Source organism: Erithacus rubecula (genome assembly GCF_903797595.1).
Source record: "Erithacus rubecula genome assembly, contig: SUPER_Z_unloc_2, whole genome shotgun sequence".
Classification (NCBI taxonomy): domain Eukaryota; kingdom Metazoa; phylum Chordata; class Aves; order Passeriformes; family Muscicapidae; genus Erithacus; species Erithacus rubecula.
This window is the reverse complement of record NW_027635860.1, coordinates 1732246-1749790: the sequence shown is the minus strand read 5'-3', so window position 1 is coordinate 1749790 and position 17545 is coordinate 1732246. Positions and strand designations below refer to the sequence as shown.

At 36.1% G+C, this 17545-nt stretch overlaps 1 protein-coding gene across 1 annotated transcript in view; it reads right to left on the bottom strand.

Moving 5' to 3' along the window:
* Positions 1–6120: 6120 nt before the first annotated feature.
* The window catches only part of SLC44A1 (solute carrier family 44 member 1), a 95454-nt gene continuing 84029 nt past the window's right edge, over positions 6121–17545 (bottom strand). Inside the window, exon 16 of the mRNA XM_079331281.1 lies at positions 6121–6186. Coding sequence (XP_079187407.1) covers positions 6136–6186 — 51 coding nt within the window. The 3' untranslated portion in view covers positions 6121–6135. The remainder of the gene's footprint in view (positions 6187–17545) is intronic.

Genomic DNA, 17545 nt, shown 5'->3' with positions numbered 1-17545 from the left:
AAACCGGGACAGTCTGGTATACGAACGCTGGCTGGACGTGCATTGAAAACAAATTCAAGCCAGCCCCGGCAAGTTTAATAGTGCAAAACTAGATTATGAATAGATTTCACGCCTCTTTAAAGGCGAACCTGTCAGTAGGCTGCCAGGTTTTTATTGATAGTGTAGTGTTCCTTACTTGGAAAGGGCAGTGGATGTGTATGTTCTGTACTAGCTAGGTGTACATTTACAGAAAGAAGTATTGAGTTTGTCAGCTGGTGAGAATCACTTCTTACAGGAAGACGTTCTGTAAGAACACAGAGTTCCAGCTTATGTTTCTTAGGTGGAGATAACTTAAAGGGCCAGAAATTTTAAATTTCTTCGAAGTAACTAATAGGTAGATTAAATGCTGCATTAACTTGTGCTTAACATACAAAAACTCACTGTAGGTGTTTGACTGTTGGAATTTGGCTGTTGTTAATTGCTACAGAAATGCGCATAAATAATGAATAAGGGGAAATGCCGTGACTTGTAAGGGAAATGCATATTTATGTATTGATTTGAAGGAAGATAGAGGTTGACAGATACTCTTGTTTGCTTTGAAGAAGGCAGAGAGAAAGCAGAACTCACAGCAGGTCAGGTCAATGAAAAGCTCTGGGCATATGGATGGGAGTGAGAGGAAAAGAAATAGATAATTGATAGAGCACAAAAGTAAGATAAATACAGAATGGGCTGTGGATAAGAGAGACATATTTTAAATATATTGTGCTCTGAGCTAAAAATCAGCCAGGCAACATTGTATTTACTAAAGTGACTAATGATTAGTGTGTCACCACATGTCACGAGAACAGAGAGGAAAGATTTTATATTTTAGATGTTATCAGTGCTGCTAATCCCCAAAAACTGAAATTATGACCTAGACTTCAACACAAAGACTCTGGTATTCTGAAATACACAGTATCAAAGCAAAATTGTACGTTTCTGGTCTCTGAATTGTCCCTTTTCCTGTTAATTCTACAGAGAAATTATACCAATCCTCCCTACTCAGTATCCAAGGTTCTTGTAAACATGAACAATAACTTATTTTTTATATCCTCCTGAAGGGAGACAGGACAATTCTCTAATGCATGAGTCATTTTCCAGTATTTTTCTGGTCTGTTATAAAAATGGATAAGACGAGCCAAGAAATAGCAATAGGTAATGGAAAAGTCACACAACTCAGGTGAAGCCATGCTGGAATTGGATTCAAACCCTGCTTATGCCAGAATTCCTTTGGGATATTGGATAAATCCCTTACAACATCCCCAAACTGGTTATTTAGTCAAGCCACATGCCTAACTTTACACCTGAAGTCCCTCTTAGTCCTATGGATTGATGGTTACACAAGCAACTATAGATTAAGACTAGATGATTAAGATTAAGATTAGATGAGGATCTGTAGTTTCTATTCTATGCTAAGTGAAGTGGTAGCTGGTCTAGCACCTAAAGTTAGGAGGTGGGTTAGGAATTAATTAAATTCACCTACAATATTTTTACTCTCTATGGCTTTGGTTCTTTATCCCATGGAAATACATGCATATTAATACATGCATATTAATATATGCAAATTCATTTTTTTAAAGTAAACAGTATAGCATCTGAATAGCTCAAATTAATTCCTTTTTTCATGTTAACTAGTTAATATCAGCAGTTAAGGTACAATTATCTGCATGCATGGGTTGTGTGTAACATATGAACAGTTGGGAGAACATGAGTTGCCATATTGAATAAATTGTTGGAAAAAATAGTTGTCTGGGAAAACAGACATATTATGAAAATAAAATCACTAATATAGCATGTAGTTGCAAGTGGCACATCCATATTTTGAATAAACCTTAATTAAAACTATTCCAAAGCTTAATTTCAAAAAAAAAAAAAAAAAACAAACCTCTAGAAAGTTCTCATATTTTAAATGTAGTGATATTTGTTTTAAAGTAAATTAAACCCCAAAAGTGTAGTGAAAAATTACCTGTTTGTTGGGTTCTTGTTAAATGTCATAAGCTGGAATCTAATTTACTTTTGACATTATGTAGAACACATAAACTCATACCACAGACACACCACTGAGCCCTGAATTATTTAGTAGACTGTAATTATTCTGCTCAATTTCATTTCAACAGAAAACATTTTTTTCCCTTAGAGTATGCTATGACCCAATAGTGAAATATAAAGGAGTTTAATTTTTCACTGGTGGAACTCATAAGTGAGAAATTTTTGTTGCTTTTTTTTTTTTCCTAATGTGGTTAGATAAAGTATTTCCCTGTACCAAAATCTCAGTATTGCAAGAAAATATGCACTGATTACAAAAATGCTTCTGCAGTGTAAAAAACCTGTAGTTTTCATGTTACCATTTTGACATATTGTACTTTTTAATATCCAGATAACAAAATACAGTGCTGTACATACATTTTATTAACTCTGAACCTGGCTAATATGCCTATAGGAATTTGCTTGGACTATTTTATTGACATAAGTATCAACTTAGGGGACAGAGAGGAAAGCTATTTTAAGTAAGATTTTTTTGATGTATGGAGTTTTTGGATCCCCTTCAGAATCTACCTTATCATGTAAATTCTGAAGTGTCAGCTATATTCTAATTTCTTATTAAAATAATTTTGAAGTAGTGACTTTTTAAAATCTGAAATAAAAGTTTTGAAATTTACAAGAGAAAGAGATTAAATAGAAATTCCTTCAAGAATAAAAGCCTATGACTTAAAGATAGATTCCTGGCTTTTCAGAGTGTCAGAACATTGTAATATGGAAGAGAAAGAAAACAGCATCAAATTCTGGATATTGTCTTGCAGATTGGCCATGACTATTGAATTATAACTTTTTTATATTTATATTAAATAAATATATTAAATATATATATATTCTACTTTAAAATATATATTCTATTTTAAAATATAATCCTGAAGATTGAATTAAAAATACAAATACCTTGAAAAGGCAATTTCCAGATCTTCACATCTCACTCTTCAATTCTATTCCCATTAAAGTAAAACAATAATGTCCAAGTAATTGTGTCTGTTAATTTTCAGAGGTTAGCTGTGAAGCACATGTCTAGCAAAGTCTAAAATCTTTAATCTAAAATTGAACAAGTAGTAAGCAAACCAGAATTTGATGTCTGAGTGGTCAGCAAGCAAGTCATAATGATGAAACAGCCATACAAAACTAACTCTTGACTAATAATATCCCTTTGGAATTTGGGGAATGAATAGTGTAGTCATGCTACATTACAGAGACCTGAGGAGGTAAAGTCTAAAGTTTTTGTCATGGCACAGACTGGACATTATGGAAGTTTTTCATCATAGAAAAGCATTTAGGATTCTAATCCATATGAAATTAGAATTAACTTTTATAATATTTTGGAATGCTTGCTTATTTCGTAATTGTGTGAGGACATTAATTTGAAATACTTACATACAGTGCCTTGTCTCAAGTCATTCACTACAGCATGTCAACACTAAAGACTTGTGGCAAACATGTAGAGAAATATCATGTCTAGTACATTAAATTTTATTAACACTAAGCTTTACTATTAATATAATAAATAATTTTAAACCCTCCCCCCAATTTTATTTTTAATTTCAATTACCTTTGAATAAGCCCTACAAGTAAATTTGTTGTTTTGCCTGAATTTATGAAAATATGTTTGTACTAGGAGCCATATATACTAGCATCCTAGTAAAATTTAGCCAAAAGCTTCCAAAGAAGCATACTCAAATATTAAAATTTTATCACTCCTAGGGCAACTTTGTGGACTGCTGATGGAAATAGTTCACAACAGTGAGCCTCTTGGTCCTGAAAAGATAGAGCTGGGGTTCAGTCCCACTGTCATCTGGAAGTGATGTGAATTGAGCGAGCTACCAGTTTGTACATTTGATATGAACTATATAGAATCATATAGAAGGATTTCACTTTGCAGTCTGAGGATCTCAAACCAGCTGTTTTGATTTTACTCATTCCTCAGCTCCTGCCTTGCTCGCCAGGTATAAACCTTAGACCTGTCAAAGGGATGCATACTTTACATGGCTCTAAAGATCAGGCCATCATTCATACAGAAAGATGAAATAAGAGGCAAATGAAAAGTAGAATCTGAGTATAAATCCTTTATAAAGGATATTCTGGTGCCATCTCAGGTGTAAACAAGGTGGTAAACAAGAAGATATGAAAACATGGAGAAACCTCAGCCAGAATATGAACTGAAATAGAGAAGGAAACAGACTTGTCCTCAGTATGAAGGGCCATCATTTTCACATTTTTAAATAGACCTCTAGTTTAATTTGACTCATGCTATGGGTGATTTGAAAATAGCTTAAATTTTTTTTTAAAGTTCTACACCTTAATTTTTTTTGTTATTCTTAAAATGGTTCTAGACTAGCACTGCAGAGCATAGTATCCCAACTTGTTCTTCTTTTCCTGTCAAATAACAAAAGCATTATTTTATACAGTCTTAGCTGGCTTGGAATAGGATGACATAAGACTCTAGAAGAAATCTTCCAGTGATTGTCAGGGAAATTTTCTGGCATGTTGGTCTGTGTCAAAACAGCATAGAGCAGAAGAGGCATGAAAACCATGAGCAAAACTTCAACAATATGTAGTTGTCTCTAAAAAATCATATTTGAGCTATGACTACCATATCCATATCCATTGCTTCTGCTTTGTGGGTATGTGCTATGCTTTTAAATTTCAATTTAAAAGAAATTTTTTGAAGTAAACATCTCTCAGATCAGGGTGTTTTCAGTAAGTACCAGTTGGAAGTATTCAGTGTTTTCATTATCATACTGAATTTCTAGGTGAAAGGGCTGCTGTACTCATCTTTCAAAGGATTAGAACAGGGTGTTTGCTTTCTGTGCCTTCAGGCACACATAAGATAGTTTTTAACTTGCCTCTGCTTTCTGAGCTTTCATGTTTGCAACACAGTTTAACAATATGCTAGAGGACATCTGCCCTTTATTTGTGTTTCATTGTTTTGTGCTTTGATTATATTTGAAATTTTATCTGATGACCATGACAACAGTATTATCAGTGTTAGCCAGTATAAAAGTTCATTTCTGTGACCTCTTCTTGTAACAAGTACTTCCCTGTACATGTACTACTATTTATGATACTGTCTCTATTTTTTAAGAAGTTAGGTCTTCTATACGGAACAATATTTTCAGATATACTTTGCCATCTGGTGTAACTGTACTATATACTAAAATACTGACTTTTAAAAATTCAGTAACAAAAGCCTTCACTCATTTTCTTATCTTTCTTGTCACATGTTCCTTTTCTGTGGTATGGAAAGGAAGAGGGAAAAAACTCTCTTGAAAGCCCAAGAAGCAACTTTCAACAGGAGAGGGAGAAAAGAATTTAAAGTATTTAAGAGTTACAGGTACTTGTACTTCTCTGCACATGTTTAAGTATTTCTGAATCCTGAAACCACAGTCATTTTGTGATGCAAGAGACTCATTCCTCAAGCATCTTTTACATAGATCCTGTTCAATGTGATTGTCAATCACAGTGATCTTGTATTAAGTTTGCTGGATTGAGTTGGTGTGTTGTTGTGCTAATAACACAGCTAATAACCATTTCTGGCACATACAGCTTTTGCTTCCTTGAAGCAATGTTTGACATGCTCTTCATGCTTTTCTTTTTTCCTCCTTTCGCCCTTCACAAGGCAACTTACTTTAAGAGATGATGGAGAGAAAACCTATTCATTTTCCTATTCCTGTGGCTCCATTATACATAGTCAGAGTCACCAAGCAGCAATAGCAGAGCTACTCAGCAGCCTGAGGAACAAAACAGGTGCTGAGGATGCCCCTTACACAGGCAAAAGCACCCTCCCTGACCACAGGGCAGTCTGGCTGCTCCTAAATGCACGAGATCTGGGGTACTTCAACATAGGAGCTGCAAAAAAGCCCAGACAAGGCATGATAATGGATCAGGTCCAGGGAAGAAGATAAGGCCAGAGATGGACTAGAGAAAACGATCAGCAATGTCCATCCATGGGCAGAACAGCTCAGGTAAGTGAGCTGGAGTCTTTGGGTGGAGGGGAGAACATCCCAAGTGATTGCTGGTTTGTGTTATTAGGTCAAATTTATGTCACTAGTTGTTACTAGAGTCTTGCAGGTTCTAAGAAGCTAACAGAGCCTCATATCTTTGGCAGTTTTCTGAGAAGTATTTCTGAAAAAAAAACAAACCTTTTATGTTCATCCAAGTAACTTGTCATATGAACTACAGATGAAATCTGTCATATTCAATCACCTTGACTGATAAACCTCATGAGGCTAATGGGGAACAAACGTAGGAAAAAAGTTAATGAGGAACAAATAAGCCTACTAAATAACATACTTTAATATCATTAACTTTACATTTATGTGATATAGTCTCCACTACATGCAAAGAAAATATCTTTTGTATGTGTCATTTTATAGTGTTTGTAAGATTTAAGCCATGAACATTTCAGACAAATTGGCCATTTTCTTAGTTTCTAACTGCCTGGGGCGTATCTGTGTTATTAAGTGGTTATCTTAAAAATGAGAAGGTAAGTATGTAGGTATCTTCAAATACTAGTCTGGTAATAAAAGAAGAACATGGTAACCACAAGGCAAGTATAGGCATTTTAAACCAAGCATTATGTGAGTAAATAACTATGCTTTTATTTCTGGAAGGTACTTTCTTGCCAAAAATTTCATCTGGATGGAGTTGAATAACTTCTTAAATCTATATGAATGATCTTGTTACAAAATGATTTCATGCCAAGAAAACAAAATTGTGTTGAAAAAGAAATTTTTAAGGATATGTCTATGTGCAGGGGCCATTTTTGAAATAAACTTGCTGAAATCTAGATCAGTAGCCTGTGTTGTACACTAGTCCCTCAACCACCTAGTAACAGTGGGCCTATTGTCTGTTTTGCAGCTTCATAGTCTTGTTTCAATGGTGTTGACAGACCATCTGCAGCATGAGTGTTGGTGGTCAGTGAAATACTAATAAATGTCAGGATAATCCTGTTTTGTCTTCTAGAATACTAGAATACTCTTTGCTCAGGTACGACCATGTCAACAGCATAGAAAAGAGCTTTAAAAGGCAGTGAGCTCTACTTTCCACTGAAAGGAAAAGGAATTCTGGAAGATTTCTCAAGGTCAGCTGATCATTGAACCATGTACAAAAATGACCAGCCAAAACGGTCTCACTGGAACAATTTGTTGTTAATATGCCTTCCTACATTTCCAACTGTCTGCAAACCATAAGAACTGAAAACTAACAGCCCAGGCAAATCACCATACAAGTTGCTTTTGCAATTGCAACATTATGCTGAGACAGGAAAGTGTTTGCCTGACTAGCTTGTGTAATAATCAAAGCAGACAATTGCATTTCTGGAGCAAGAAAAAACACAAACTGCAGAAGAGTTTCACTTTTATGATGGCAGTGACTACAGCATTCTGCCTAGACAGCACAGGCTCAGGCATGGCAATTAGTCTCTTCTATCATGCATTCTTTTCTGTTAGTAGCTCAGTGAAGACCTCTTGCCTGTTAAAGCAGGTTAAAACAAGAGCTGGAGGGGGGTTAAACCTTTTTTTTTTTTTTTTTTTTTTTCTTTTTCAGACGTCTTCTGACAATGGGGGCAAGAATGACGATAAACAAGGGGAAAGGTGCAGTAGGAAGGACAGAGAGGCCAGTGAAGGGCTGCACATCCTGTCTGCTTTCCTGTGCCCTGTCCCTCAGCATTACATTGCTTTCCAAATGTTGGGTATAGGCTCTTAGCACTGTGAGAACTCAAGGAAGGGCAGTGGTGGTAAGGAAAGAAACATGCCATAGTTACATCATAAGGCCTGAGAGTTATTCCAGCTTTCATACTGGCTATTTATTAGCCCAAAATTAAAGTTCAGAAGTCTTTACTATGCCTATATACTTCAGAAATAAAGTATTTATTTGCATAAGTTTTTCTGAAAGATTTTAGTGCCTTATTATTCATTTTGGGCTCTTGCCTTGGAATGTGAAAAAGGCTGTGTCTGGAAGTGGCTAAAAATCCTTTACTGAAGTAGTTTTGAGTGTACTTGCAATTTGGTTACTCCATCTTGGTGTTTATTTAATAACAAAATTATTTCATTTGTGTGCTTTGCAAATACCAAATTCATAATCTAGTAGTTAGTGAAGTATTTTGAAGAAGGTTTCCATTGTAATTTTCAGTAAAAATTTCCAGAATCCTCTCCTTGAAGTTTTAAAACCAGAAAAATTATGTGTGAGGTATCTCTAAATATAATGTAGGTAAAGGATTGGCCATTAAACGTGCTTCTCTGTTAAGGGTTCCATTATTTTTAAACAGTTTTTCTACACAAAGCATATTTTTGAGGTATTGTCAGTTGAAATTGCTAAATACTGCTGCAAGTGTAGAAGAGCCATTTGACAGGTCTAGCAGAAGATAGTACAGACTTACTGCTAAATAAAATTATTTTCTCCTCCCAACAGGCAGACTCCAAATGTTAATTTACTGTCTCTGGCACTCAGAAGCAGAACAAGCCACATATCATCATCCCTACCATGTTTCTCACAAACCCCACTGTAAGACTGTGTAAGTATCTCTGTCTCTGAAAGCCTCTTTTTTTTTGTTAAAAATGACTCAGGCTTCAAGGCAAAATATAAAATGATTAGGAGATGTTGCAATGGAAGTGGTACTTGTGTTAAGGTTATCTAACTGTTTATTTTTACTGTGTGTTGGGGACTGGGATTTGTTCCCTTACTTTTTTTCTCTTCTCTCTGGAGAATTTTTCCCATTCTTATGCTACGAAAGGCTGCCGGGCTGCATCCAAGCTGTCGATGGCTCAAGACAAAGGGATGGGCAGGGGCTGTCTCCCTTTTTCCGCTCACCAGCGCGGTGCGAGAAGTTGGGGCTGCTCGCTTCCAGCCGGCGCGCCAGCCTCACGGGCTACCTCTGAGCAAATATAATTGTTCAAATCTGTGCGGCAAGGCAATGTAGCTGTCCAACCAACAGGAAATAAAAAGTACATAGAAAATGAGCTTCTACGCAGAGCAAGAGCTCTATATGATCTGTTCTGTACAAGTAAATAATAAAAGTTTTTGTCAATGTAGGAAGTTTCTTATTGCTAATCCTTGCAGGGCTGTAGGATATTATGTGCCTTAAAAAAGGAAGAAGCAGTCTATGCTGGAGATTGGTTTAGAACATAATCTACATTTCTTCAGCACTTTTATTTCAAGAGCTACAACTGTCACCATATGCAGAAATGTGTGAACTCTAAGACACAGACAATATCTAACACAAAATCAGTGTCTGTTATGAAATGGGCCCAAATCTTCATATGGCAATAGTTATTTTTATAATGGTCAAGAAAAAAAACGAAAAAAAATATTGTTATTTTGGAAGACTTGATGACAGTGTTGCTTTCAGAAAATGTTTTGTTTTTAATTCCTGTGTGGAGGATAAATTAATATGACAATATACCTGTGTGGTAAAAAAGTAATACGAACCGTGCTGCTATCAGAGTTCTGGTATTTAGAAGGCTATGAATAACTTTATAAACATTTTGCTTTACTCATTACTCCACACTCCACGGTGATCTAGTTTAAAAATAACTGTGTAAATAGTTGTTTACAATACTGAATACCAACATGATTTAATTGAAATACATTCTTTTAAGGCTTTTGAAAGAAGTCTTTGGTGAATTACATTGAATTTGATAAAACTAAAGTAAATACTCCAAGCAAAAATGAAACTCAAGAAAAACAACAAAGAAGTTGCTAAAACAAATAATGTAAGCATTATCCAGCATAAAACACACTCCAATACTAAATAAAAATATCCCCATATTTTTAAATTTTTAAAGTGTTAAATCTGCATACCATGGATCAGTTAAAATTCACATTAACCTTTCTCTTTGACTTGAGAAGTTTCAAAATTTGTATGTAGATGTATCTGTAGGACCTCTAAGGATAGTGTAAATATGATTCATGAATAAAGGCTTTAGTAAAGTAAAGAAATATCAACCATCTTACTTTGAAAGATTTTTCTTTATGTCTGTTTGGGATTAGCCTGTCTTCAATTAAGGGAAGATCCCTCGTCTTAAAACTTTAAAATCTTTTATTTGTACTATTTCAATATATTTAAGTACCAACAGATCAGAATACTTGGACTGAAATTTGCTCACTTCTATTTCTCTCTTTTGTGTGTGAAGGACATTAATATATTCCCAGCAGCTACCTTTGACTGTCAAAGTTTAATCATGATGCATGTGGTAAAATATGCCTTATTGTTACTCTTCAAAACAGCATATATTTTTATTTAACAAGATGAAAAGAAATTTTTTCATTTTTTTCTTCTCAATATAAATATATTTTGCTGCTTCTAAGATACGATTTTTATTTAAAGCTTTTGAAACCACCTGTATTTGTGTTGCTTTTGACTTAAAATAACACATTCTGCATATGATTTCTGTAACTGTTTTAAAATTCCACTTGTAGAAAGCTTTGGAAGAAGTCAAACTTTTTTGGCATGCATAAATTTTATGGTTAATCTAGTCCAAGAAAAGAAAACAAAATAACAATTGTTTTTAGACCTGAGGGAACACTGACAATGCCAAATAAAATTAGCAGTGCCATATTAAACTATTAGAATGTCTTGAAATCTGCACACAGAATGGAGATTAGAATGTCATGCAACACTCCAGTTGTCCCTGAACTTTTTTAACATTAGCCTGTTTTCTGGCAGTTTTTTTACCTGCTTGAGGCTTGGAGTTCCTGCACTGGTTAAAAAACTTCTCAGGTTTCTGGGTGTGCAAGGCTTTTAGGTGCCCGTGCTGTTTACCTGTCAAAGACTCCAGATGCTTGTGTCTGAATATTAGATATTTCTACTTCAGTACCTTCTAGAGGAATAGGTGGGAGGGTGAGTTTTTCTTTTAACACCTTCCCTCCCTTATGTAATATTCTCTGAGTTTATCTCCCAGAGAACATTTTGAATATTTAACTTGCTTTTCAACTCAAAAAAGAACAGATTTATTCATAGTCAGTTATGGTTCACTTGCAAGTTAAATCATGAAAAGGGGAAAGTAGAATAATGAATTTCTGGTCTGCACATCAACCCAAATACAAGGATTCTCTGGAGGCTGCAGGACTGTTCTGTGCACGGCACCAGCTTGGGCAGGAACACTGATGATGGGAAATGTATTCAGCTGCTGAGCAGGACAGACCACAGAATCTGAGCAGTACTGAGGTGTTATATAGGTAAAAGAGACCAGTGGCAACAACAACCTCTAAATCTTAGAAGTATACATTCTAGAAGTTTCTGGAGAAAAATGACATGTCTTTACCAAATAGCTTGTTTACATTCAAATTGTGGATGTGTCTTTCTGTCCTTCTGATGCATAAGCTAAACACAAGGCAGCATTAAGCTGATAGACTGAATCACTTGTGGTATGTGTAGACACTTATGTAAATACTCCTGTTATTCTATACTATATTATTAATAGTTCGTATATACAGATATTAACAGAATTACTTCTGAACTTCTTTCCAGAGGTGATTTTTTTTGTGCTCCTGGAATGGGGAAAGCATGTACATATCACCCTCCTTCTCCAGATGTCAAAAAACCCCTCAGCATTATTAGCAGATTGAAGTCCTGGTATCCTCGCTCCTAAAAGCTTTCCAGGTTTTGAATAGAGAAATTAGTGCCCTCCCTTATTTATTGTTGAAATTGTTAATTTGTGAAAGATTTTTTTTTTTCTTTTATAGGACTTTTTTCCTATTGCTAGAAATATGGTGGTCTGCATATGAAATGTTCCGTCCTTCTTTAAGTATTTTCTTATTTGACTGCTGTTTCACACCCATCTGTGACATGGGTTACCAAATTATGTATCTAAAAGCTTTTCAGTACTAAAAATTCTTATTCTAATACTTGGCATTAATTTCTGTAATGGTGATTTGACTCTGGTTTAAACACTAAGATTCAACCATTGTAATTTGTTTAAGGCTTTTGTGCAGTCCATGACAGAATTCCTTATGAAAATATATTTCTTAAGTAATATCATTTTCAAAATTGAATGCATGTCTCATCAAAAACAAAAAGCAAAGTCATGAAATTTGAAATAACAAATGAAGACATGTTACTGATACTGTTTTCAGCTGGGTGTTTGCTGATACAAGAAAGAAACAATGCAAAAAACCAGACAAGATGCCGAACTCTGATACCATTATGGAAAGTACCAAAGGAGAAAGAAAAAACATGAAAGAAAGATTAATACTGGGAGGTAACTGAAGGCTTTGAACCGTGAAGCAGATGAAAGGGTATGGAAAAATACCTGACTTTGCAATCTGCTTCTATTCATACCACAATAACCTTACATATCTTGAGTTTTGGCAGGTCATCTAGACCTTATTGATGCATACAGAGGAGATTACTTTTAGTCCTAAGATAAAATTCCTCCTGTTTTATAACAAAAATACAAAAGGGAGAAGCCAAAATAAGCAATCTGGCATGTCTTCAGTTTAAAAGAGATTAAAAATTAAATTAAGTATATACTTATTTCACCAACACATACAGCTTGTGAGAACAATATACACAACTGATTCCTGTGAAATGTGGTTTCCTGTGAATGCTGATCATGGCTGGGTGACTGCTTTCTTTCAAGTACAGTAAAATGTTCTCAAATAATTCCATAGCAAGCTATACAGTGGCTAGAAGTTTAGGGCATGTCTGAGATAATTTTTTTTAAACAACTTTGTACAACATTTATTTAGCAGCCTCCTCAGTGGTCTAAGAATTAGACTGGTGCATGAAAGTGTTTCCCAATGCCCAGTTCTCCTGACCTTGAAAGTATAGTCTGGTTCATTGGGAATTGAAAGCTCTTCACCCAGAGATACTTCTGTGCTGAAGCAGGCTCTGCTGCTCACAAAAGTGTGTTCATCCTCTGCCTTTGCAGGTCCAAGGGAGAGAGAAGGGAGACCCATGTGCAAATGAAGTCCTTTTTGAGCACTTCACTGTTGTTTGTACATCTGATAAAGGTGCAACTCAAAACACTCAGGTCTGAAAACTTTATCATTAGTAGGAAGAGATTGGCACTTCCAGAGCCAGCTGCCATGCTTCATTCGGTGGGTGGTACACCCTGTTGCTGCCAGAGGTAATTAAAATTACTTGTCAGCATTTTGGTTGCATCTTCACGGAGGAATGCAAACATAGCTGAATTCCCCTCTGTGCTCTACACTATTCTGGAAGCTCTCAGATTTGCAGAAAGAACCAGGTTTTGTGCAGGTCAAATCATCTTGGCCATTGTGCTTCATACCCAGGGTAACCTCAGTGGGCACTTGCTTTATGGAGCCTGCTTGAGAACAAACAGCTTTGGTTTGTATGTGCTCGCTTTAGAAGTCATGTCCTTGGATTTGATCACTCTACCCAATGCAGCTTTCTATTCACAAAGTTGCTGATAAATTATTTTCCTCTTGATAGGTACAGTTCCTTCCTTATTGCATTTAGTTCCTTACATGTTTTGCACGTTACTGCTTCCCTAGTTTATCAAGACATTTGTATTGGTAGCAAAAAAATACTGGTGCCTTAAAAAACATACTGGGTAGCTTCATCATTGGTAGAGAGGAAATTATTAGAGTATCTTTTGTTCCTTAAACCAGAAATCCAAATACAACTTTGAAGTGAACTATAAATGAGATGTAATTTCTTTTCTAAGGTGTTTTGAAAACATTAAGGATAAACACATTTAGGTGGAGTGAAGTGGAACATAATTTGTTCTTCTCATTTGCAGATGAATAAACTGCTGGCTTTTAATTGTGAAGCTGGGAGCAAAATTGTTGTCTTGTAGTCTTCTTTATTTTCACTTTTTCTGAAGACTCAATGTTGGAAAATAATTGAATATGTCGGAAAAGTGTGAGGAAGAATGGCCACAGTAATGGACAGATGGCATACTGTAATACATCTTAAAGTGAGAATAAAGTCAGATCAGGGACCAGACTTTTCTCTGGACTTTTTGGAACTCTCTAATATTATCCTTACTATCAGAAAATAATTATGTCCTGGACTGCACTAGGGGGAGTCTTGCCAGCAGACCTGGGGAGGTGCTCTTTCCCCTTTCCTCAGCACTGTTAGCGATACACCTATAATACTGTTAGTTGTGAGTACATATGAGAATATTTTAGGTACTGGGGAGAGTTTAGACCAGCGTGAAGATCTTCATTTCCTATAAGCTGGAGCTGTTAAATATGGACAAAACAAAAGCTCAAGGGGAATCACCTCACTGTGTGTGGAGTGACCACAGTCTATACAGAGGGTAAAGCTGTGATATTATCAGTAGTGCCCAGTGATAGAACAAGAGGCAATGGGCACATACTGAAACACAGGAGGTTCCTCTGAACATTAATATGTTAACATTAATAATGATAACAACAGGAAAATTTGGGTTTATTCTATTATCTGACAGTGACCTGACTTGTCCAGGTTGCTCAACGTGGTGTTGAGTCTCCTTCTTTATAGATAATCAAAATCTGTCTGGGTAGATGGCTCATTCTGTGACTAAAAATCAGGTTACTGCTGTTCTACAGAAATCTGTGCACTGAAGCACTAGAGAGGGCAGCCAGTATGAGTAATGTTCAGACATGCTACCACCTTGTGGTGGCTGAAATGACTGAACATACTGACAGTGCTCTGAAACTCAGCTCCTTATCCACGTGGTCTGTAATCACATGCAGTGTCCACACACCTTCCAAAACAAGATTTCAAAGCGCTTGTGTTGTTCCTCAGTAATATCAAAGTAATATTTTCAGTAAATTAGTTTTTTTTTAGTTTAATTAATTTGCAACAAGTAATTGGAAAAGTCTCTGCCTTATGCTCTATTCATATGTTTTAGACAGGCTTGCAAGGAACAGGGAATTGGACTCAATTATTCTAGAGATTAGTAAATTTATATGGATTATGTAACAAATATTTCTCTTTTAAAACCTCACTCCAAATTCAGAAGCCTCATATCCCATGGGAGATGTCAATGTACCCTCAGTGAAGGTAGTATTAGTCATTATTACTATTAGTAGTAGCATCATTAATGGTGTTTCAAAGCATTATGACAGTAGTGGCAGTTTTAGCACTAGCAGCAACAGAACAAACTTGAAAACCAAGAGAAAGTAAGTCCCATCTTCGGGAAATATAACCAAATGCCTCTGCAAAATGGGCTCCAAATGGGGTAAGAATTAGGTTAATACAATACCTATTGTATCCATCATGACAAAAGATAGAGATCCCTGTGAATTCAGGGAAATACACAGTAGAATATACAGCAGGCTGGTTTTCCCTCACATAAGTGAGGGATTGTTTGATTTTTAAATGCAATCAGATATGTGCAGTGAAGGAAAGTACATCCAGCAGGTGTGCTAATGTTATATTCTCTGATCTGCTTCTTCCTGAAAGACTTATAGCACCTTTCAACAGGGCCTAGGTGTTCAATTCCAGAAAAAGCGACAATCATTTCAGTCCAGTTTTCATGAGAACTCAATTTTCAATTACAGCTACTGGTAAGTAAAGAAAGAAATTTTGTGCCAGAATTCATGAATTTTTTTCAAACAGGTTATCTGCACTAATTCTGGTGTAAGTTGTAGAAAAAAATGACCACTAAATGCTACAACTGTATTTTGACATTGAATGTTTATTTTTCACAAACAATCTAATACTGAGCATTACATAAAATACTGTAATTAAATATTACATCATATAATTAACAAACATTGAACTGTAGTCTATATGCAGTGTTTGTGCAGTATTTTGGTTGTGTTTCTGACTGCATGTTTTGTATTTTATTAATGCCTAGGAAATTATTAATCTAATTTATGCGCTTTAAAAGCAGAATCAGTATTATGATCTAAAGGAGTAAAATATCCAGCTAACTTAATATACTGGTGGCCTAGACAGAAATAATTTATATCAATGATAAATGTAAAATAATGCTGTGCAAGCAGTTGCTGCACAGCAGTTTCTCAAGTGCCAGTCCATGAGCAAGTTGGTCTGCACACAACACTCAGTTTCTGGAAGCAGAAGTATATATAAAATAATGCCATTTAAAATGTGGCTTACCTTAAGGGAAAAGTTCAAAACAGAACGTTCTCAGGCATTGTTAACAATTTTACAATTTTCAATATAGCAAACACTTTATTTTTTTCTCATGCTGAAACAGGCCATGGTTTAGCTGTTTTTTCTCTTGATCTGTAACATGCCTGATTTCCTCTTCACACTGCTACTCCCATTTCCCCGTTCCCAGATAATTTAGATTTTGGCTCCAGAGCTCAGTCTGCTATTAAGTTTGCCAGTTCATACTCTCATTTGGCAACACTTGTGATACAATGCATGCACAGATGACCCAGTCATTTCACAGATGCTGAGTAGCTGCCAGGTGGCAATAGTGTTCAACCATTACCATGAAAGACTGTTTCAAAGTGAATAGCTAGAATGATATTGTTTTGATAACTACCTAAAATATGCAATAATAATAATTATAAAAGTTTAGTTAAAAGCTATTAATTATTTAAAATGTCACAAGTTCTTCAGATTTTCAAGGTAAGTGATTCCTTGATGTCACTTTAATGAAGTCGGGCTATTCTATGTAGAAATACAAGCTGGGGGGGAGGGGAGAACCCAAACCAAGAAAACACCAAAAGGCCCAAAACAAATACAAGAACTTTTCGACAGAACAGAGCAGAAGTAAAATTAAAATGCAAAAATTAAATAACTCCCTGCATACTCTTAGAAACCTCTTCATAATGTCTTTCTGCAAACAAGAATCTAAGTCAGCCAGAATCAAGTGAAAAATACTGTCTTGCAGCCACAGGAAATGCCAGTTCTTTGTGTCACTGTTGCTATGCCCCTGCACTTCTTCTAGAGTCAAGTCAGAGGTTAAGAAGAATGACTTTCAGTGTGTCTGATTTTCACAAACCCAATTAACCACAGTTGCAAGTCATACTAAAAAGAGCCTACATGTGGTCTGCTGGAAACCTTCAAGACCGATTTTATCTTATACCCACTTCTGCATGGGAATTTCTTCTTTTAGTTTGTCTCTTTTGATTAGGATGAATTTTTTCTCAAGATGTCTTTCCACCAATCAACCACCCCCCCTCCACACGCACCGAGGAAAGACTTAATTCATTTTTTTCAATTTTGTTTTTGCTGAGGTGGAGTTTTTGGAAATTTTTTGGTTTTTTAGCATTCCCAGACCTCTCGTCTTTTGGAGCGCTTTTAATTGCGCTTCAGAGACATGAGGACAGCTCGAGCTTCTGGGTGAATTCCAGTGCTGGTGTTTAGGCTGGGATCTTGCTGTGTCCACTGGCTCCCCAGAGTCTCAGGATGGTTCTCCCTCATCCCCACCTCGCAGGGCCTGTGCCATTCATCAGACACAGAGTCCTCCCACATTCCCAGTTGCTTTCCTGCCATCCCGGGCACAGCCTGTGGCTCGCACCTCGCGCACCCAGCTATCTGCACCAGGGATGTTCACCAAAACCCCCAGCAGGCAGCTCTGCTTTCATACCAGCACACAGAGCACAGAGGGGA